At 53.6% G+C, this 22,636-nt stretch overlaps 1 protein-coding gene across 1 annotated transcript in view; it reads left to right on the top strand.

Moving 5' to 3' along the window:
- NRDE2 (NRDE-2, necessary for RNA interference, domain containing) overlaps window positions 1-22,085 on the top strand; it is a 56,911-nt gene extending 34,826 nt beyond the window's left edge. Inside the window, exons 11-14 of the mRNA XM_075329551.1 lie at window positions 14,507-15,402; window positions 20,484-20,622; window positions 21,590-21,661; window positions 21,846-22,085. Of these exons, the coding sequence (XP_075185666.1) occupies window positions 14,507-15,402; window positions 20,484-20,622; window positions 21,590-21,661; window positions 21,846-21,971 (1,233 nt within the window). The 3' untranslated portion in view covers window positions 21,972-22,085. The remainder of the gene's footprint in view (window positions 1-14,506; window positions 15,403-20,483; window positions 20,623-21,589; window positions 21,662-21,845) is intronic.
- The last annotated feature ends 551 nt before the right edge of the window (window positions 22,086-22,636 follow it).

The raw sequence follows: 22,636 nt of genomic DNA, 5'->3' as shown, positions 1-22,636 counted from the left end.
TGATACACTGTAATGAGCTCTGCAGCTGTAGGACAGGGCGCTGATACACTGTAACAAGCTCTGCAGATGTAGGACAGAGCGCTGATACACTGTAACAAGCCCTGCAGCTGTAGGAAAGAGCGCTAATACACTGTAACGAGCTCTGCAGCTGTAGGAAAGAGCACTAATACAGTGTAACAAGCTCTGCAGCTGTAGAAATGAGTGCTGATACACTGTAACAAGCTCTGCAGCTGTAGAAATGAGTGCTGATACACTGTAACGAGCTCTGCAGCTGTAGGACAGACCACTGATACACTGTAACGAGCTCTGCAGCTGTAGAAATGAGTGCTGATACACTGTAACGAGCTCTGCAGCTGTAGGACAGGGCGCTGATACACTGTAACAAGCCCTGCAGCTGTAGGACAGAGCGCTGATACACTGTAACGAGCCCTGCAGCTGTAGGAAAGGGCGCTGACACACTGTAATGAGCTCTGCAGCTGTAGGAAAGAGCACTGATACACTGTAACAAGCTCTGCAGCTGTAGGAAAGAGCACTGATACACTGTAACAAGCTCTGCAGCTGTAGGACAGAGCGCTGATACACTGTAACGAGCCCTGCAGCTGTAGGAAAGAGCGCTAATACACTGTAACGAGCTCTGCAGCTGTAGGAAAGAGCGCTGATACACTGTAACGAGCTCTGCAGCTGTAGGACAGAGCGCTGATACACTGTAACGAGCTCTGCAGCTGTAGGACAGACCACTGATACACTGTAACGAGCCCTGCAGCTGTAGAAATGAGTGCTGATACACTGTAACGAGCTCTGCAGCTGTAGGACAGGGCGCTGATACACTGTAACGAGCCCTGCAGCTGTAGGAAAGAGCGCTGATACACTGTAATGAGCTCTGCAGCTGTAGGACAGGGCGCTGATACACTGTAACGAGCTCTGCAGCTGTAGGAAAGAGCGATGATACACTGTAACGAGCTCTGCAGCTGTAGGACAGAGCACTGATACACTGTAACGAGCCCTGCAGCTGTAGGACAGAGCACTGATACACTGTAACGAGCCCTGCAGCTGTAGGACAGGGCGCTGATACACTGTAACGAGCCCTGCAGCTGTAGGACAGAGCACTGATACACTGTAACGAGCCCTGCAGCTGTAGGACAGGGCGCTGATACACTGTAATGAGCTCTGCAGCTGTAGGAAAGAGCGCTAATACACTGTAACGAGCTCTGCAGCTGTAGGACAGGGCGCTGATACACTGTAATGAGCTCTGCAGCTGTAGGAAAGAGCGCTAATACACTGTAACAAGCTCTGCAGCTGTAGGAAAGAGCGATGATACACTGTAACGAGCTCTGCAGCTGTAGGACAGAGCGCTGATACACTGTAACAAGCTCTGCAGCTGTAGGACAGAGCACTGATACACTGTAACGAGCCCTGCAGCTGTAGGACAGAGCACTGATACACTGTAATGAGCTCTGCAGCTGTAGGACAGGGCGCTGATACACTGTAACGAGCCCTGCAGCTGTAGGACAGAGCACTGATACACTGTAACGAGCTCTGCAGCTGTAGGACAGAGCACTGATACACTGTAACGAGCCCTGCAGCTGTAGGACAGAGCACTGATACACTGTAACGAGCCCTGCAGCTGTAGGACAGAGCACTGATACACTGTAATGAGCTCTGCAGCTGTAGGACAGGGCGCTGATACACTGTAACGAGCCCTGCAGCTGTAGGACAGAGCACTGATACACTGTAACGAGCTCTGCAGCTGTAGGACAGAGCACTGATACACTGTAACGAGCCCTGCAGCTGTAGGACAGAGCACTGATACACTGTAACGAGCCCTGCAGCTGTAGGACAGAGCACTGATACACTGTAATGAGCTCTGCAGCTGTAGGACAGGGCGCTGATACACTGTAACGAGCCCTGCAGCTGTAGGACAGAGCACTGATACACTGTAACGAGCCCTGCAGCTGTAGGACAGGGCGCTGATACACTGTAATGAGCTCTGCAGCTGTAGGAAAGAGCGCTGATACACTGTAGTAATTTTTATTATTATTATTTATTATTATTATTATTATTTATTATTATAGCGCCATCAATTCCATGGCGCTTTACATGTGAAAGGGGTATACATAATAGGGCAAGTACAATAATCATAAACAATACAAGGCACAGACTGGTACAGGAGGACAGAGGTCCCTGCCCGCGAGGGCTCAGTCTACAAGGGATAGGTGAGGATACAGTAGGTGAGGGTAGAGCTGGTCGTGCGGCGCTCTATCAGACTGAGTGTTACGGCAGGTTGTAGGCTTGTCGGAAGAGGTGGGTCTTCAGGTTCCTTTTGAAGCTTGTCAAGGTAGGCGAGAGTCTGATGTGTTGTGGCAGAGCGTTCCAGAGTATGGGGGAGGCACGGGAGAAATCTTGGATGTGATGGTGGGAAGAGGAGATGAGAGAGGAGCAGAGAAGGAGATCTTGTGAGGATCTGAGGTTGCGTGCAGGTAGGTACCGGGAGACTAGGTCACAGATGTAAGGAGGAGACAGGTTGTGGATGGCTTTGTAGGTCATGGTTAGGGTTTTGAAGTGGAGTCGTTGGGCAATGGGAAGCCAGTGAAGGGATTGGCAGAGTGGCGAGGCTGGGGAGTAGCGAGGGGAGAGGTGGATTAAGCGGGCCGCAGAGGTTAGGATAGATTGGAGGGGTGCAAGACTGTTAGAAGGGAGGCCACAGAGCAGGAGGTTGCAGTAGTCCAGGCGGGAGATAATAAGGGCATGTACTAGGGTTTTTGCAGCTTCTTGGGAAAGGAATGTACGGATCCGGGAGATATTTTTGAGTTGGTGAAGAGGACTTGGATGTGTGGCTTGAAAGAGAGATCAGAGTCTAGGATTACTCCAAGGCAACGAGCACGTGGGACCGGGGAGAGTGGGCAGCCATTGACATTGATGGATATGTCAGGAGGGGTGTAGAGTGAGGAGGAGGAAAGACCATGGATTCTGTTTTGTCCATGTTCAGTTTTAGGAATCGCGCAGAGAAGAAGGATGAAATAGCAGACAGACATTGTGGGATTCTGGTTAGTAGAGAGGTGATGTCAGGTCCAGAGAGGTAGATCTGTGTGTCATCAGCGTAGAGATGATACTGAAAGCCGTAGGACTCTGAGCTGTCCCAGGCCGAAGGTGTAGATGGAGAACAGCAGGGGTCCAAGAACTGAACCTTGGGGGACACCGACAGATAGGGGGCGAGATGAGGAAGTGGTGTGAGAGTGGGAGACGCTGAAAATTCGGTCGGTTAGGTATGAGGAGATCCAAGATAGGACCAAGTCTGTGATGCCCAGAGATGAGAGAATCTGTAGTAGGAGGGAATGGTCTACTGTGTCAAAGGCAGAGGACAGATCCAGGTAGAGGAGGACAGAGTAGTGTAGAGGGCAGAGGACAGGTCCAGGAGGAGGAGGACAGAGTAGTGTAGAAGGGAGAGGACAGGTCCAGGAGGAGGAGGATCGAGTAGTGTCGCTTGGCTTTTGCAGTTAGTAGGTCGTTAGTGACTTTGGTCAGGGCAGTTTCAGTGGAGTGATGTGGTTGGAAGCTGGATTGTAGCTGGTCAAAGAGGGAGCAGGAGGAGAGGTGAGAGGACAGTTCAAGATGGACATGCTGTTCCAGTAGTTTTGAGGCATAGGTTAGAAGGGATATGGGGCAGTAGTTAGACACAGAGGATGGGTCAAGGGAGGGCTTTTTAAGGATGGGTGTGATGGAGGCATGTTTAAAGCATGAAGGGAATACACCAGTTGTTAGTGATAGGTTGAAGAGATGGGTTAGGGTAGAGAGGAAGACTGCGGTGATGTTGGGGATGAGGTGTGATGGGAGCGGGTCCAGTGCACAGGTTGTGAGATGTGATCTTGAGCAGGGGTCGGGAACCTATGGCTCGCGAGCCAGATATGGCTCTTTTGATGGCCGTATCTGGCTCGCAGACAGGGCTCCTACCTGTCTATGGGAAGGATCAGGGCCGGCGCCAGCACCCGGCTACTCAGGGGGGCCCGGTGGCCGCGCTGTCACCGCCCCCCGCCGAGGATCGAGCTTTCAATTGCATCGGCATCGCAGGTGCCGATACAATTGAGAGCAATGATGAGAGAGTGAGCGGCGCTCTCTCTTATCATTCTCCCCGCTGTGACTGTCGGCGTTCTTCTGACAGCTCTGCAGCGAGCGCGGTGACGTCATCACTGCGCGCCTGCTGAGAGGTCAGCGAGCGACAGCAATGGACGATGCGCCGAGGAGACCGGATCAGCGGGGGAACGAGGAGACGTGAGCCGCCCCTCTACTGACACTGGGCTCCCCTGACTCACAGGCCGGCCACTACACAGCGGCACTAGTACACATAGGGGCCCGGCAGCCGCTCTGCGTCTATGTGTAGTGGCGCTGTGTAGTGGCCGACCTGTGAGTCAGGGGAGCCCAGTGTCAGTAGAGGGGCCCCTGACCTGGAGAGGCCACCAGCCGTGTCTGAGCTGCAGGAGTGCTCCTGACCTGCACAGCAGACGGGATCTCCATCCTGCAGGACCTGCGATGATGTCACGCCCATGTGACTGTGTGGGAGGAGACACAGGATGCCGGGCAGAAAGCAAGATACTGAATCCTGAAGGAGATAATGGACACGTGATGACTGGTAATAAGAAAAGAGGGGACATGAGGGGGAGGGGGGCTGCAGGGTGAGGGGCATATGAGGGCTGCAGACTGTGACAGAAGCATGTGAAGGGGTGCACAGTGTTTGAGAGGGGTAAGTTGGGGTACAGGCAGGGTGAGATATGTGAGCAGGGTGTGTGAGATATGGGGGTGTATTGTGTGTGATATGGGGGGTGCAGGCTGTATGGGAAGCAGGGTATGTGAGATCTGGGGGGTGCAGGCTGTATGGGAAGCAGGGTGTGTGTGTGGGATATGGGGGGTGCAGGCCGTATGGGGAGCAGTGTGTGTGTGTGTGTGATATGGGGGGTGCAGGCTGTATGGGAAGCAGGGTATGTGAGATCTGGGGGGTGCAGGCTGTATGGGAAGCAGTGTGTGTGTGTGTGGGATATGGGGGGTGCAGGCCGTATGGGAAGCAGTGTGTGTGTGTGTGATATGGGGGGTGCAGGCTGTATGGGAAGCAGGGTGTGAGAGATATGGGGGTGTAGGCTGTATGGGAAGCAGGGTGTGTGAGATATGGGGGTGTAGTGTGTGTGATATGGGGGTGCAGGCTGTATGGGGAGCAGGGTATGCGACATATGGGGGTGTAGTGTGTGGGATATGGGGGGTGCAGGCTGTATGGGAAGCAGTGTGTGTGTGTGTGATATGGGGGGTGCAGGCTGTATGGGGAGCAGTGTGTGTGACATATGGGGGTGTAGTGTGTGAGATATGGGGGGTGCAGGCTGTATGGGGAGCAGTGTGTGTGTGTGATATGGGGGGTGCAGGCTGTATGGGAAGCAGGGTGTCTGGGCCACTGACAGATACAATTGCTCCAGTGGTCACTTAGTACACAAAGGAGTGTTCCTCTCTGCTGCACTAAGCCACCGCTGGACCTAAACAATAATTCGCTGTAAAATAATAAAATAGATAGTTGACATAACTGACAATGCGTTGTGTGACATGTCCAATATTCCAGCTTCTTTCTTCTGCGAATGCCTCAAAGCTGGCATTCTCTCAACATCAGGTGGGAAGAATGCCAGCTTCCAGTCATGCGCAGGAAAAAGAAGAAGCCAAACTGCTGGACTGATGTCATGCATCGCAAGTTCACAATGTAAGTTATTTATTTGATTTTTTTACTGCTAATTACCATTGTTTCAGTCCGGTTGTGGCTTTATACAGCAGGGAGGAGCATTCCTTGCTGTACTAAGTGAACATTGGAGCGATTGATCTGTCAATGGCCCTTTAAACATATTGTACGGCTCTCGCGGAATTATATTTCAAAATATGTGGCGTTTACGGCTCTCTTAGCCAAAAAGGTTCCTGACCCCTGATCTTGAGAGTAGAGTGGAAAGATGATCTGTCATGGTGGAGAAGCTGGATTTGGAGGACGAGGGCTGAGTAGCGATGATGAGGGTCTGTGGGGATTATTGGGCCTTAGCTTGCTCTGATGTTGTCAATCTTCTGCTTGAAGAAAGAGGCAAAGTCTACAGCTGAGATGAGAGGAGAGGGAGGTGGTGCTGGAGGACGGAGGAGAGGAGAGGGAGGTGGTGCTGGAGGACGGAGGAGAGGAGAAGGAGGTGGTGCTGGAGGACGGAGGAGAGGAGAGGGAGGTGGTGCTGGAGGACGGAGGAGAGGAGAGGAGAGGGAGGCGGTGCTGGGGGACAGAGGAGAGGGAGGTGGTGCTGGAGGACGGAGGAGAGGAGAGGGAGGTGGTGCTGGAGGACGGAGGAGAGGAGAGGGAGGTGGTGCTGGAGGACAGAGGAGAGGGAGGTGGTGCTGGAGGACGGAGGAGAGGAGAGGGAGGTGGTGCTGGAGGACGGAGGAGAGGAGAGGGAGGTGGTGCTGGAGGACGGAGGAGAGGAGAAGGAGGTGGTGCTGGAGGACGGAGGAGAGGAGAGGGAGGTGGTGCTGGAGGACGGAGGAGAGGAGAGGAGAGGGAGGCGGTGCTGGGGGACAGAGGAGAGGGAGGTGGTGCTGGAGGACGGAGGAGAGGAGAGGGAGGTGGTGCTGGAGGACGGAGGAGAGGAGAGGGAGGTGGTGCTGGAGGACAGAGGAGAGGGAGGTGGTGCTGGAGGACGGAGGAGAGGAGAGGGAGGTGGTGCTGGAGGACGGAGGAGAGGAGAGGGAGGTGGTGCTGGAGGACGGAGGAGAGGAGAAGGAGGTGGTGCTGGAGGACGGAGGAGAGGAGAGGGAGGTGGTGCTGGAGGACGGAGGAGAGGAGAAGGAGGTGGTGCTGGAGGACGGAGGAGAGGAGAGGGAGGTGGTGCTGGAGGACGGAGGAGAGGAGAGGAGAGGGAGGCGGTGCTGGGGGACAGAGGAGAGGGAGGTGGTGCTGGAGGACGGAGGAGAGGAGAGGGAGGTGGTGCTGGAGGACGGAGGAGAGGAGAGGGAGGTGGTGCTGGAGGACAGAGGAGAGGAGAGGGAGGTGGTGCTGGAGGACGGAGGAGAGGAGAAGGAGGTGGTGCTGGAGGACGGAGGAGAGGAGAGGGAGGTGGTGCTGGAGGACGGAGGAGAGGAGAGGAGAGGGAGGCGGTGCTGGGGGACAGAGGAGAGGGAGGTGGTGCTGGAGGACGGAGGAGAGGGAGGTGGTGCTGGAGGACGGAGGAGAGGAGAGGGAGGTGGTGCTGGAGGACAGAGGAGAGGGAGGTGGTGCTGGAGGACGGAGGAGAGGAGAGGGAGGTGGTGCTGGAGGACGGAGGAGAGGAGAGGGAGGTGGTGCTGGAGGACGGAGGAGAGGAGAAGGAGGTGGTGCTGGAGGACGGAGGAGAGGAGAGGGAGGTGGTGCTGGAGGACGGAGGAGAGGAGAGGAGAGGGAGGCGGTGCTGGGGGACAGAGGAGAGGGAGGTGGTGCTGGAGGACGGAGGAGAGGAGAGGGAGGTGGTGCTGGAGGACGGAGGAGAGGAGAGGGAGGTGGTGCTGGAGGACAGAGGAGAGGGAGGTGGTGCTGGAGGACGGAGGAGAGGAGAGGGAGGTGGTGCTGGAGGACGGAGGAGAGGAGAGGGAGGTGGTGCTGGAGGACGGAGGAGAGGAGAAGGAGGTGGTGCTGGAGGACGGAGGAGAGGAGAGGGAGGTGGTGCTGGAGGACGGAGGAGAGGAGAGGGAGGCGGTGCTGGGGGACAGAGGAGAGGGAGGTGGTGCTGGAGGACGGAGGAGAGGAGAGGGAGGTGGTGCTGGAGGACAGAGGAGAGGGAGGTGGTGCTGGAGGACGGAGGAGAGGAGAGGGAGGTGGTGCTGGAGGACGGAGGAGAGGAGAGGGAGGTGGTGCTAGAGGAGAGGGAGGTGGTGCTGGAGGACGGAGGAGAGGAGAGGGAGGTGGTGCTGGAGGACGGAGGAGAGGAGAGGGAGGTGGTGCTGGGGGACGGAGGAGAGGGAGGTGGTGCTGGAGGACGGAGGAGAGGAGAGGGAGGTGGTGCTGGAGGAGAGGAGAGGGAGGTGGTGCTGGAGGACGGAGGAGAGGAGAGGGAGGTGGTGCTGGGGGACGGAGGAGAGGAGAGGGAGGTGGTGCTGGAGGACGGAGGAGAGGAGAGGGAGGTGGTGCCGGGGGACGGAGGAGAGAGTTGAAAGTGTTGAATAGCTGTTTAGGGTTGTGAGAGAGAGAGGATATGAGGGATGAGAAGTAGGTCTGTTTTGCAGCAGTGAGTGTGGACTTTAAAGTTTTGAGGGCCTGTTTGTATGCATTGAAGTGCTCAGTGGAATGAGACTTCTTCCATCTGCGCTCAGCAATTCTGGAAACCCGTGTCTATTCTTTAGTCTGACTCGTGTGCCAGGGTTGCCTGTTCATTGTGCGGGTTTTGGTGTGTGTGAGGGGGCAGCTGATTTGAGAGCTGCAGAGATTGTAGTGTTGTATAAAGTGGCAGCAGCATCTGCATCGTGTAGAAATGCAATATCTGTGAGAGGCAGAAGGGACTGAGAAAGTGAGTGTAAATCAATGTGTTTGATATTTCTGCGAGGGTGTGAAAGATTGTGGAGGGGGGTTGTGTATTTGGAGAAGAGAGGGAAAAGAATGTGGGTAGGTTGTGGTCAAGACAGGGGGAGAGGTGAATTAGAGAGGATATATAGGGAACAGAGGCGAGTGAAGATGAGGTCCAGCATGTGGCCATCTTTGTGAGTAGCTGCAGAAGACCATTGGGTGAGGCCGAAGGAGGAAGTGAGTGTTAAAAGTTTAGAGACAGATGAGTGGGAAGTGTTAATGGGGATGTTAAAATCGCCCATGATGATGGTGGGGATGTCGGTGGAAAGGAAGTGTAGTAGCCATGTGGTGAAATGGTCAAAAAAGGCAGTGGCTGGTCCTGGGGGGCGATAAATGACAGTCGGTTGGAGGTTGGAAGGGGCGTAGATACGTACGGAGTGCACCTCAAAAGAGGGGAGAGTAACTGAGGGTGGTAGTGGAATTTGTGTAAAGGAGCATTGGTCGGACAGGAGCAAACTAACTCCTCCACCATGCTTGTTACTGGGGCGGGGGGTGTGAGACAGATGGAGACCACCATAAGAAAGTGCAGCAGGAGAGGCGGTGTCAGAGGGGGTGAGCCAGGAGAGGCAGGGTCAGAGGGGGTGAGCCAGGAGAGGCAGGGTCAGAGGGGGTGAGCCAGGAGAGGTAGGGTCAGAGGGGGTGAGCCAGGAGAGGCAGGGTCAGAGGGGGTGAGCCAGGAGAGGCAGGGTCAGAGGGGGTGAGCCAGGAGAGGCAGGGTCAGAGGGGGTGAGCCAGGAGAGGCAGGGTCAGAGGGGGTGAGCCAGGAGAGGCAGGGTCAGAGGGGGTGAGCCAGGAGAGGCAGGGTCAGAGGGGGTGAGCCAGGAGAGGCAGGGTCAGAGGGGGTGAGCCAGGAGAGGCAGGGTCAGAGGGGGTGAGCCAGGAGAGGTAGGGTCAGAGGGGGTGAGCCAGGAGAGGCAGGGTCAGAGGGGGTGAGCCAGGAGAGGCAGGGTCAGAGGGGGTGAGCCAGGAGAGGCAGGGTCAGAGGGGGTGAGCCAGGAGAGGCAGGGTCAGAGGGGGTGAGCCAGGAGAGGCAGGGTCAGAGGGGGTGAGCCAGGAGAGGCAGGGTCAGAGGGGGTGAGCCAGGAGAGGCAGTGTCAGAGGGGGTGAGCCAGGAGAGGCAGGGTCAGAGGGGGTGAGCCAGGAGAGGCAGTGTCAGAGGGGGTGAGCCGGGAGAGGCAGTGTCAGAGGGGGTGAGCCAGGAGAGGCAGTGTCAGAGGGGGTGAGCCGGGAGAGGCAGTGTCAAAGGGGGTGCGCCGGGAGAGGCAGTGTCAAAGGGGGTGAGCCGGGAGAGGCAGTGTCAAAGGGGGTGAGCCGGGAGAGGCAGTGTCAGAGGGGGTGAGCCAGGAGAGGCAGTGTCAGAGGGGGTGAGCCAGGAGAGGCAGCGTCAGAGGGGGTGAGCCAGGTTTCAGTGATGCCAAGGAAGGAAAGTTTGTTAGTGATGAAAAGATCATGGATGTAGGATAGTTTGTTGCAGACAGAGCGAGCGTTCCATAGGGCTCCTGTTAGTGGGACTGGGGGTGCCGGGGCTGGGTAGATGGGTATAAGATTAGAAGGGTTACGGTTATTTATGATAGGTTATGGATGGCAGTTAGAGGTGACAGTGGGGATGTGGTGAGGAGGGCCAGGATTAGGAGAGATATCTCCAGCAGTGAGGAGAAGCAGAGAGAGTGTTAGTAGGCGAGAGCAGGAGAGACAGGATGTAATGTGGAGGAACAGATCTGAGGAGAGGGTGAGATGGGTGGGGAGGATGGAGGGTGAGATGGGTGGGGAGGATGGAGGGAGGGAGAGATAGGTGGGGAGGATGGAGGAAGAGATGGGTGGGGAGGATGGAGGGAGAGATGGGTGGGGAGGATGGAGGGAGAGATGGGTGGGGTGGATGGAGGGAGAGATGGGTGGGGTGGATGGAGGGAGAGATGGGTGGGGAGGATGGAGGGAGAGATGGGTGGGGAGGATGGAGGGAGAGATGGGTGGGGAGGATGGAGGGAGAGATGGGTGGGGAGGATGGAGGGAGAGATGGGTGGAGAGGATAGAGGGAGAGATGGGTGGAGAGGATAGAGGGAGAGATGGGTGGGGAGGATGGAGGGAGAGATGGGTGGGGAGGATGGAGGGAGAGATGGGTGGGGTGGATGGAGGGAGAGATGGGTGGGGTGGATGGAGGGAGAGATGGGTGGGGAGGATGGAGGGAGAGATGGGTGGGGTGGATGGAGGGAGAGATGGGTGGGGTGGATGGAGGGAGAGATGGGTGGGGAGGATGGAGGGAGAGATGGGTGGGGTGGATGGAGGGAGAGATGGGTGGGGAGGATGGAGGGAGAGATGGGTGGGGTGGATGGAGGGAGAGATGGGTGGGGTGGATGGAGGGAGAGATGGGTGGGGAGGATGGAGGGAGAGATGGGTGGGGTGGATGGAGGGAGAGATGGGTGGGGAGGATGGAGGGAGAGATGGGTGGGGAGGATGGAGGGAGAGATGGGTGGGGAGGATGGAGGGAGAGATGGGTGGGGAGGATGGAGGGAGAGATGGGTGGAGAGGATAGAGGGAGAGATGGGTGGAGAGGATAGAGGGAGAGATGGGTGGGGAGGATGGAGGGAGAGATGGGTGGGGAGGATGGAGGGAGAGATGGGTGGGGTGGATGGAGGGAGAGATGGGTGGGGTGGATGGAGGGAGAGATGGGTGGGGAGGATGGAGGGAGAGATGGGTGGGGTGGATGGAGGGAGAGATGGGTGGGGTGGATGGAGGGAGAGATGGGTGGGGAGGATGGAGGGAGAGATGGGTGGGGTGGATGGAGGGAGAGATGGGTGGGGTGGATGGAGGGAGAGATGGGTGGGGAGGATGGAGGGAGAGATGGGTGGGGTGGATGGAGGGAGAGATGGGTGGGGAGGATGGAGGGAGAGATGGGTGGGGAGGATGGAGGGAGAGATGGGTGGGGAGGATGGAGGGAGAGATGAGTAGTTCATTACTGGGTTTAGGGATCAGAGGGGAAAGTACAAAGTGAAGTATGATTGGGGTGAAAGTGAAGAGAAACACAAACCTTGTTTACTGTGACTATGTATCCAGTTACCTTCCGGGCTAATTCATTTTTCTGCACACTTATAGATCCACACGCCGACAATGTCTAAGCCGACAATATGTGAACCACATATATAGTGTTAAGGCCGCTTTACACGCTGCGACATCGCTAATGCGGAGTCGTTGGGGTCACGGAATTGGTGACGCACATCCGGCCGCATTAGCGATGCCGTTGCGTGTGACACCGATGAGCGATTTTGCATCGTTGCAAAAACATGCAAAAATCGCTCATCGGTGACATTGGGGTCCATTCTCTAATATCGGTGCTGCAGCAGTAACGAGGTTGTTCCTCGCTCCTGCGGCAGCACACATCGCTCCGTGTGACACCGCAGGAACGAGGAAGCTCTCTCTACCTGCCGCCGGCCGCTATGCGGAAGGAAGGAGGTGGGTGGGATGTTACGTCCCGCTCATCTCCGCCCCTCCGCTTCTATTGGGCGGCGGTTCAGTGACTCTTAGTGACGTCGCTGTGACACTGAACGAACCGCCCCCTTAGGCTCTGTGCGCACTAGTGCGTTTTACCCGCGGATTTTCTGCGGAAATTTCTTGAGAAATGTCTGCAATCTTTGTGCAGACATTTCCCAGCAAATTCTATGAGAAAAAAAAATATCTGTGCGCACGCTGCGGATTTTTCTCAAGAAATTTCCTTGAGAAGAATTTCTTGAGAAAATGAGCATGTCAATTCTTTTCCGCAGGTACCCTGCAGATTTCGGCAGTACAGCCTGCAAAATCCGCAGGGAACCACCCGCGGGAAAATTGCGGCAAATCCGCGCCAAATCCGCATGCGGATTTGGTGCAGATTTTTTCCGGAGGTCCGGAAATCTTTCACTACCAGAAGTTTTTCAAGAAATTTTCTTGAGAAACTTCACATTTCTAGTGCGCACATAGCCTTAGAAAGGAGGCGGTTCGCCGGTCACAGCGACGTCGCCGGGCAGGTAAGAACGTGTGACGAGTCTGGGCGATGTTGTGCGGCACAGGCAGCAATTTGCCCGTGTCGCACAACAGATGGGGCGGGTACCCACACTAGCGATATCGGTACCAATATCGCAGCGTGTAAAGCCCACTTTAGAAAGCATTCAGGTGGATCACAGAAGGGAGGGGCAGGTGCTCATCCTGATTGCTTAAATCACAGCTGACCCCAGCTATAGGAGAACATAGGCACAGATAACAGGGAGGTCATAAAGAAAGGGGAAAATGGGGGGTTCATGGAGTGGTCAGTTAGACACATAACAATGCATAGAAGGCAAGATGATACACAAAGAAAGGCAGGTCATGGGAAAGATGGGTGGTTGTCACACATACTAATGTAACGAGCTCTGCAGCTGTAGAAAAGAGCGCTGATACACTGTAACGAGCTCTGCAGCTGTAGGACAGAGCGCTGATACACTGTAACGAGCTCTGCAGCTGTAGGACAGAGCGCTGATACACTGTAACGAGCTCTGCAGCTGTAGGACAGAGCGCTGATACACTGTAACGAGCCCTGCAGCTGTAGGACAGAGCGCTCATACACTGTAACGAGCTCTGCAGCTGTAGGACAGAGCGCTGATACACTGTAACGAGCCCTGCAGCTGTAGGACAGAGCGCTCATACACTGTAACGAGCTCTGCAGCTGTAGGACAGAGCGCTGATACACTGTAACGAGCTCTGCAGCTGTAGGACAGAGTGCTGATACACTGTAACGAGCTCTGCAGCTGTAGGACAGAGCGCTGATACACTGTAACGAGCTCTGCAGCTGTAGGACAGAGTGCTGATACACTGTAACGAGCTCTGCAGCTGTAGGACAGAGCGCTCATACACTGTAACGAGCTCTGCAGCTGTAGGACAGAGCGCTGATACACTGTAATATATCCGCAGGTTTCTGTGGACCGGGCACCCAGTCTTGCAGTTTTTTGACCTTTATTCATTTGTTTAGCCGTTGATTCGGCCTTTACCCTCTAGGTCATCTGTCCAAGGGTGCTCTCCAGGTTCACACTCACCTGTGTATCCATTGTACAACTTTTTTGTACCAATCGTATTTATTGTCACTGTGTACTAGAACTGTGTCGTATGGAATAATGTATAATTCTAAAGTTTTAATATATTTGTTCTAATAAAAATTACCTTTTAAATTTGCACCTTCAAAAACTCCTTGTTCTCCTTGTTTTCACACTGTAACGAGCTCTGCAGCTGTAGGACAGAGCGCTGATACACTGTAACGAGCCCTGCAGCTGTAGGACAGAGCGCTGATACACTGTAACAAGCTCTGCAGCTGTAGGACAGAGCGCTGATACACTGTAACGAGCTCTGCAGCTGTAGGACAGAGCGCTGATACACTGTAACAAGCTCTGCAGCTGTAGGACAGAGCGCTGATACACTGTAACAAGCTCTGCAGCTGTAGGACAGAGCGCTGATACACTGTAACGAGCTCTGCAGCTGTAGGACAGAGTGCTGATACACTGTAACGAGCTCTGCAGCTGTAGGACAGAGCGCTGATACACTGTAACGAGCTCTGCAGCTGTAGGACAGAGCGCTGATACACTGTAACAAGCTCTGCAGCTGTAGGACAGAGCGCTGATACACTGTAACAAGCTCTGCAGCTGTAGGACAGAGCGCTGATACACTGTAACGAGCTCTGCAGCTGTAGGACAGAGCGCTGATACACTGTAACGAGCTCTGCAGCTGTGTAGCAGGTCATTAACCGATGAGAAGGCTGGGAGCAGACGGTGCGGAGCCGACACAGCGCTGCCCGCCCTCAGATCCACCTTGCCGTTGACACGTTTTCAGTCGCACCCCCCGCCTCTGCCCCAGTCTATCCTGCGCCGTCTGTCTGCGCGGTTTCCGCCGGGTGACCTGACGGTGTCTTTTCTTTCCCGTTTTCAGGTTGTTCGTTGCCTCCAGATAAAAAATAAGAAAAAGCTGAAAATCCAAGGAAAAAGGAGCAAACGTCTGGCGAAAGGGCTCCTGAAAGAGCCGGCGAACCGCAGCAGCCTGGCACTATGGAGGGAGTACGCGCGGCTGGAGTGGCTGCTGGGGAACACGGACGAGGCCAGGAAGGTGTTCGATGTCGCGATTGGACTGGCAGGCAGCCGAGGGTTAAAGGACCCTGCGTTGCGGGGCCTCTGCCTGCTGTACGCGGAGCTGGAAGCGGAGATGGCGGCAGCGCCGGGCTCCCGGGCCGTCCACATCCTTACCAGCCTCGCTGACGGCTCCCCCTATGGGCCATTTAAAGAGCCGGCTCCTGCCGTCAGCATATTAAAGGCAAGGAAAGTGTATGAGCGAGCGCTGGAGGACTCGGCAAATGCCGCGCTGAAGGGCCCCGCGCTGGAGGACTCGGAGGACCCCGCGCTGGTGGCCGTCACCGGCTGCTTCGCGCTCTTCCAGTATCTCACTGCAGGGATAGACTCTGCGGTCGCAGTGTTTCGTCAGGTCTCTGCCTCGCTGGCCCCCCCTGCTGGAGAAGGCGAGGAAGCACCGGGTTCCTGGGGCCCCCGGCAGGCGCTCACCATGATGCACACAAACTTACTGAAGTACCACATGAGGGTCAGCGTCTACCCCCGGGCCCCTCTCACGGAGGCGCTAATGTCCGCTCTGCGCTTGTTCCCCCATAACGTCGCCCTGTGGACGTCCTACATCCAGGCGGAGGGCCGCTCTCTAGACTGCAGGAAGGCCCGGAGGTTCATTGACGGCGTCCGGAGGGCGACACACGCGCTGGAGCCGTATCTGTACGCCATCCGAGCGGAGGAGGGAAGGAAAAAGCTAGCGGAATCTGTGCAGAGGTACCGTCGCTATATAGAAGAGAAAAGCTAGCGGGATCTGTGCAGAGGTACCGCCGCTATATAGAAGAGAAAAGCTAGTGGAGCCTGTGCAGAGGTACCGCCGCTATATAGAAGAGAAAAGCTAGTGGAGTCTGTGCAGAGGTACCGCCGCTATATAGAAGAGAAAAGCTAGTGGGATCTGTGCAGGGGTACCACCGCTATATAGAAGAGAAAAGCTGGTGGAGCCTGTGCAGAGGTACCGTCGCTATATAGAAGAGAAAAGCTAGCGGGATCTGTGCAGAGGTACCGCCGCTATATAGAAGAGAAAAGCTGGTGGGATCTGTGCAGGGGTACCACCGCTATATAGAAGAGAAAAGCTGGTGGAGTCTGTGCAGAGGTACCGCCGCTATATAGAAGGGAAAAGCTAACGGGATCTGTGCAGAGGTACCGCCGCTATATAGAAGGGAAAAGCTAACGGGATCTGTGCAGAGGTATCGCCGCTATATAGAAGAGAAAAGCTGGTGAGATCTGTGCAGAGGTACCACCGCTATATAGAAGAGAAAAGCTGGTGGAGCCTGTGCAGAGGTACCGCCGCTATATAGAAGAGAAAAGCTAGCGGGATCTGTGCAGGGGTACCACCGCTATATAGAAGAGAAAAGCTAGCGGGATCTGTGCAGAGGTACCGCCGATATATAGAAGAGAAAAGCTAGCGGGATCTGTGCAGGGGTACCACCGCTATATAGAAGGGAAAAGCTGGTGGAGCCTGTGCAGAGGTACCGCCGATATATAGAAGAGAAAAGCTGGTGGAGCCTGTGCAGAGGTACCACCACTATATAGAAGAGAAAAGCTAGCGGGATCTGTGCAGAGGTACCACCGCTATATAGAAGAGAAATGCTAGCGGGATCTGTGCAGAGGTACCGCCGATATATAGAAGAGAAAAGCTAGCGGGATCTGTGCAGGGGTACCACCGCTATATAGAAGGGAAAAGCTGGTGGAGCCTGTGCAGAGGTACCGCCGATATATAGAAGAGAAAAGCTGGTGGAGCCTGTGCAGAGGTACCGCCGCTATATAGAAGAGAAATGCTAGCGGGATCTGTGCAGAGGTACCGCCGCTATATAGAAGAGAAAAGCTGGTGAGATCTGTGCAGAGGTACCGCCGCTATATAGAAGAGAAAAGCTGGTGGAGCCTGTGCAGAGGTACCGCCGCTATATAGAAGAGAAAAGCTGGTGGGATCTGTGCAGAGGTACCGCCGCTATATAGAAGAGAAAAGCTGGTGGGATCTGTGCAGAGGTACCGCCGCTATATAGAAGAGAAAAGCTGGTGGGATCTGTGCAGAGGTACCACCGCTATATAGAAGAGAAAAGCTGGTGGAATCTGTGCAGAGGTACCGCCGCTATATAGAAGAGAAAGCTGGTGGGATCTGTGCAGAGGTACCACCGCTATATAGAAGAGAAAAGCTAGCGGGATCTGTGCAGGGGTACTACCGCTATATAGAAGGGAAAAGCTGGTGGGATCTGTGCAGGGGTACCACCGCTATATAGAAGAGAAAAGCTGGTGGGATCTGTGCAGAGGTACCGCCGCTATATAGAAGAGAAAAGCTGGTGGAGTCTGTGCAGAGGTACCACCGCTATATAGAAGAGAAAAGCTGGTGGAGTCTGTGCAGAGGTACCACCGCTATATAGAAGGGAAAAGCTGGTGGAGTCTGTGCAGAGGTATCGCCGCTATATAGAAGAGAAAAGCTAGTGGGATCTGTGCAGAGGTACCACCGCTATATAGAAGAGAAAAGCTGGTGGAATCTGTGCAGAGGTACCGCCGCTATATAGAAGAGAAAAGCTAGCGGGATCTGTGCAGAGGTACCGCCGCTATATAGAAGAGAAAAGCTGGTGGGATCTGTGCAGAGGTACCACCGCTATATAGAAGAAAAAAGCTAGCGGGATCTGTGCAGAGGTACCGCCGCTATATAGAAGAGAAAAGCTAGCGGGATCTGTGCAGAGGTACCACCGCTATATAGAAGAGAAAAGCTAGCGGGATCTGTGCAGAGGTACCGCCGCTATATAGAAGAGAAAAGCTGGTGGAGCCTGTGCAGAGGTACCGCCGCTATATAGAAGAGAAAAGCTGGTGGAGCCTGTGCAGAGGTACCACCGCTATATAGAAGAGAAAAGCTGGTGGGATCTGTGCAGAGGTACCGCCGCTATATAGAAGAGAAAAGCTGGTGGGATCTGTGCAGAAGTACCACCGCTATATAGAAGAGAAAAGCTGGTGGAGCCTGTGCAGAGGTATCGCCGCTATATAGAAGAGAAAAGCTGGTGGGATCTGTGCAGAGGTACCACCGCTATATAGAAGAGAAAAGCTGGTGGAATCTGTGCAGAGGTACCGCCGCTATATAGAAGAGAAAGCTGGTGGGATCTGTGCAGAGGTACCACCGCTATATAGAAGAGAAAAGCTAGCGGGATCTGTGCAGGGGTACTACCGCTATATAGAAGGGAAAAGCTGGTGGGATCTGTGCAGGGGTACCACCGCTATATAGAAGAGAAAAGCTGGTGGGATCTGTGCAGAGGTACCGCCGCTATATAGAAGAGAAAAGCTGGTGGAGTCTGTGCAGAGGTACCACCGCTATATAGAAGAGAAAAGCTGGTGGAGTCTGTGCAGGGGTACCACCGCTATATAGAAGGGAAAAGCTGGTGGGATCTGTGCAGGGGTACCACCGCTATATAGAAGGGAAAAGCTGGTGGGATCTGTGCAGGGGTACCACCGCTATATAGAAGGGAAAAGCTAGTGGGATCTGTGCAGGGGTACCACCGCTATATAGAAGGGAAAAGCTGGTGGGATCTGTGCAGGGGTACCACCGCTATATAGAAGGGAAAAGCTAGTGGGATCTGTGCAGAGGTACCGCCGCTATATAGAAGAGAAAAGCTGGTGGGATCTGTGCAGGGGTACCACCGCTATATAGAAGGGAAAAGCTGGTGGGATCTGTGCAGGGGTACCACCGCTATATAGAAGGGAAAAGCTGGTGGGATCTGTGCAGAGGTACCGCCGCTATATAGAAGAGAAAAGTTAGCGGGATCTGTGCAGAGGTACTGCCGCTATATAGAAGAGAAAAGCTGGTGGGATCTGTGCAGGGGTACCACCGCTATATAGAAGGGAAAAGCTGGTGGGATCTGTGCAGGGGTACCACCGCTATATAGAAGGGAAAAGCTGGTGGGATCTGTGCAGAGGTACCGCCGCTATATAGAAGAGAAAAGTTAGCGGGATCTGTGCAGAGGTACCGCCGCTATATAGAAGAGAAAAGCTGGTGGGATCTGTGCAGGGGTACCACCGCTATATAGAAGGGAAAAGCTGGTGGGATCTGTGCAGGGGTACCACCGCTATATAGAAGGGAAAAGCTAGTGGGATCTGTGCAGAGGTACCGCCGCTATATAGAAGAGAAAAGCTGGTGGGATCTGTGCAGGGGTACCACCGCTATATAGAAGGGAAAAGCTGGTGGGATCTGTGCAGGGGTACCACCGCTATATAGAAGGGAAAAGCTGGTGGAGTCTGTGCAGAGGTATCGCCGCTATATAGAAGAGAAAAGCTAGCGGAATCTGTGCAGAGGTACCGCCGCTATATAGAAGAGAAAAGCTAGCGGGATCTGTGCAGAGGTACCACCGCTATATAGAAGGGAAAAGCTGGTGGAGCCTGTGCAGAGGTACCGCCGCTATATAGAAGAGAAAAGCTAGTGGGATCTGTGCAGAGGTACCACCGCTATATAGAAGAGAAAAGCTGGTGGAATCTGTGCAGAGGTACCGCCGCTATATAGAAGAGAAAAGCTAGCGGGATCTGTGCAGAGGTACCGCCGCTATATAGAAGAGAAAAGCTGGTGGGATCTGTGCAGAGGTACCACCGCTATATAGAAGAGAAAAGCTAGCGGGATCTGTGCAGAGGTACTGCCGCTATATAGAAGAGAAAAGCTAGCGGGATCTGTGCAGAGGTACCGCCGCTATATAGAAGGGAAAAGCTAGTGGGATCTGTGCAGAGGTACCGCCGCTATATAGAAGAGAAAAGCTAGCGGGATCTGTGCAGAGGTACCACCGCTATATAGAAGAGAAAAGCTAGCGGGATCTGTGCAGAGGTACCGCCGCTATATAGAAGAGAAAAGCTAGCGGGATCTGTGCAGAGGTACCGCCGCTATATAGAAGGGAAAAGCTAGTGGGATCTGTGCAGAGGTACCGCCGCTATATAGAAGAGAAAAGCTGGTGGGATCTGTGCAGGGGTACCACCGCTATATAGAAGGGAAAAGCTGGTGGGATCTGTGCAGGGGTACCACCGCTATATAGAAGGGAAAAGCTGGTGGGATCTGTGCAGGGGTACCACCGCTATATAGAAGGGAAAAGCTAGTGGGATCTGTGCAGGGGTACCACCGCTATATAGAAGGGAAAAGCTGGTGGGATCTGTGCAGGGGTACCACCGCTATATAGAAGGGAAAAGCTAGTGGGATCTGTGCAGAGGTACCGCCGCTATATAGAAGAGAAAAGCTGGTGGGATCTGTGCAGGGGTACCACCGCTATATAGAAGGGAAAAGCTGGTGGGATCTGTGCAGGGGTACCACCGCTATATAGAAGGGAAAAGCTGGTGGGATCTGTGCAGAGGTACCGCCGCTATATAGAAGAGAAAAGTTAGCGGGATCTGTGCAGAGGTACTGCCGATTACTGAGGGGATGAAGAGGGAAAAGACCTGCAGCTTTCTAATACCTTTATGTTTCACTTCCACACCGTTATCAAGATCTCTGCTTGCTGTCAGTGAATGGGAAGGTTCATTCACTCACAGATTCCTAAACCAATAGTTCTTACAGCTGAGATTTTGTTACAATTGTTTCCTGGAGACATTCTCCTGTGAGCTAAGAAGCAGCACTGAAGACTGACACTTCACCTGCACTGATACATTGTAACAACCTGCCAGCACTGGACAGAGGCTCCTGCTGCGGAGGGTTTAGCTCTCGGGGATCGTCTATAATGAATATTTTCTCCGGGATGAGTTCAGGCTCGGGATGTCTTTCACAAGATGCCGCCGTGTCTGAATGTGGTGATAAAACCCTCTATAAAAAAGTGATGCAATGTGTATTACAGAGGAGAATCCGGAGACGTGTACACCGTCCTGCCCGAAACCGGCCTGTCCAATCGCATCCAAGCATTGTATGAGCGCGGACTGAGCACAGAGCAGGGGGCCCGAAGTCTGCTGCTCTGGAGGATGTATCTACACTTCACAGTGAGCAAGTCCTCCATGTATTCATATACAGTGTGACAGGTGGTATACTCCAGAGCTGCACTCACTATTCTGCTGGTGCAGTCACTGTGTACATAAATTACTGATCCTGAGTTACCTCCTGTATTATACTCCTGAGCTGCACTCACTATTCTGCTGGTGCAGTCACTGTGTACATACATTACATTACTGATCCTGAGTTGCCTCCTGTATTATACTCCAGAGCTGCACTCACTATTCTGCTGGTGCAGTCACTGTGTACATACATTACATTACTGATCCTTAGTTACCTCCTGTATTATACTCCAGAGCTGCACTCACTATTCTGCTGGTGCAGTCACTGTGTACATACATTACATTACTGATCCTGAGTTACCTCCTGTATTATACTCCAGAGCTGCACTCACTATTCTGCTGGTGCAGTCACTGTGTACATACATTACATTACTGATCCTGAGTTACCTCCTGTATTATACTCCAGAGCTGCACTCACTATTCTGCTGGTGCAGTCACTGTGTACATACATTACATTACTGATCCTGAGTTACCTCCTGTATTATACTCCAGAGCTGCACTCACTATTCTGCTGGTGCAGTCATGGTGTACATGCATTACATTACTGATCCTGAGTTACCTCCTGTATTATACTCCAGAGCTGCACTCACTATTCTGCTGGTGCAGTCACTGTGTACATACATTACATTACTGATCCTTAGTTACCTCCTGTATTATACTCCAGAGCTGCACTCACTATTCTGCTGGTGCAGTCACTGTGTACATACATTACATTACTGATCCTGAGTTACCTCCTGCATTATGCTCCAGAGCTGCACTCACTATTCTGCTGCTGCAGTCACTGTGTACATACATTACATTACTGATCCTGAGTTACCGCCTGTATTATACTCCAGAGCTGCAGTCACTATTCTGCTGGTGGTCATGATTTGCTGACCTTTTTGTTGTATTGCAGGTCTCTCAGGGGCAGATGGACAGAGGTCGGGGGCTTTTCTATAAGGCCATACAGAGTTGTCCCTGGGCGAAGGTGAGTAACTGTTGACCCCATAACTCCACACACCTGAACCCCTAGTTCTTGTCTCCGCAGCACACTTTATGGATGCAAACTGTCCTGTTTTGTTGATGGGTGCGCTGTTCTCGGCGTCCTGTATTTTTGGGGTCCCTGCAGCGTTTTTGTTGTGTCTCCAGTAACTCTCTCCTCTCCTCTTCAGGTCTTGTATTTGGATGCGGTAGAATATTTCCCAGATCGGCTGCAAGAAATCATCGATCTGATGACCGAGAAGGAGCTGAGGGTGCGGCTGCCCCTGGAGGAGCTGGACCTGTTACTGGAGGACTAGTCCCAGCCTTTGTATCTGTTATCCCCCCCCCCCCCCCGTGTGTATAATAATGCCCTTCTGCAGTCGCTGCAGGTCTCCAGATTGTATAAAAAATAAAAAAAATCTATATTTGTCCTGATGTTGTCTTTTTTGGGCTGCGAGTAATGGGAAAGTGTTGAGGATGAGACTCAAGCGGTCTCTCGGGATCTGACTGCTGTTCCAAATTATAATGTCATGAGTGCACTTCGAGAAGTAAACAACGGACACTATATAAGTTATGGACCTTCTCCATGACAGACGCTGAGCAACTGGCTCTCTTTATTGTTTGAAACTTTATACAGTTCAGGAGAAGTAAGGGGTGTAGACAAAGTATAGTCCAATCAAGTATCGCCGGCTGGACTCAGGACGTATAGGAATTTGCATAGTCTCTGCTGGATTAGTCTGTCCAAACTTTAGGAATTCTCCTTTGTTCATTGTGACGACATGGACACCCAATGCCTCTTATGGGTTAACGTTTCTTAACATTCAGCCAGACGTATTGTTTTTATGTGTGCTAAGTCATGTTTGCTTAGCTATTGTTTCTCCAGACTCTTCCAGTAATCATTGTATTGTAGTTGTGTATTGCTAATGTAATTACCTTAGTAGCCATTGTCTAGTCGGTGACTTCCAGACTACATGTATACCCT

This window comes from Anomaloglossus baeobatrachus, chromosome 12, assembly GCF_048569485.1.
Source record: "Anomaloglossus baeobatrachus isolate aAnoBae1 chromosome 12, aAnoBae1.hap1, whole genome shotgun sequence".
NCBI classification, from domain to species: Eukaryota; Metazoa; Chordata; class Amphibia; order Anura; family Aromobatidae; genus Anomaloglossus; species Anomaloglossus baeobatrachus.
This window is presented reverse-complemented; position numbering and strand designations above follow the sequence as displayed.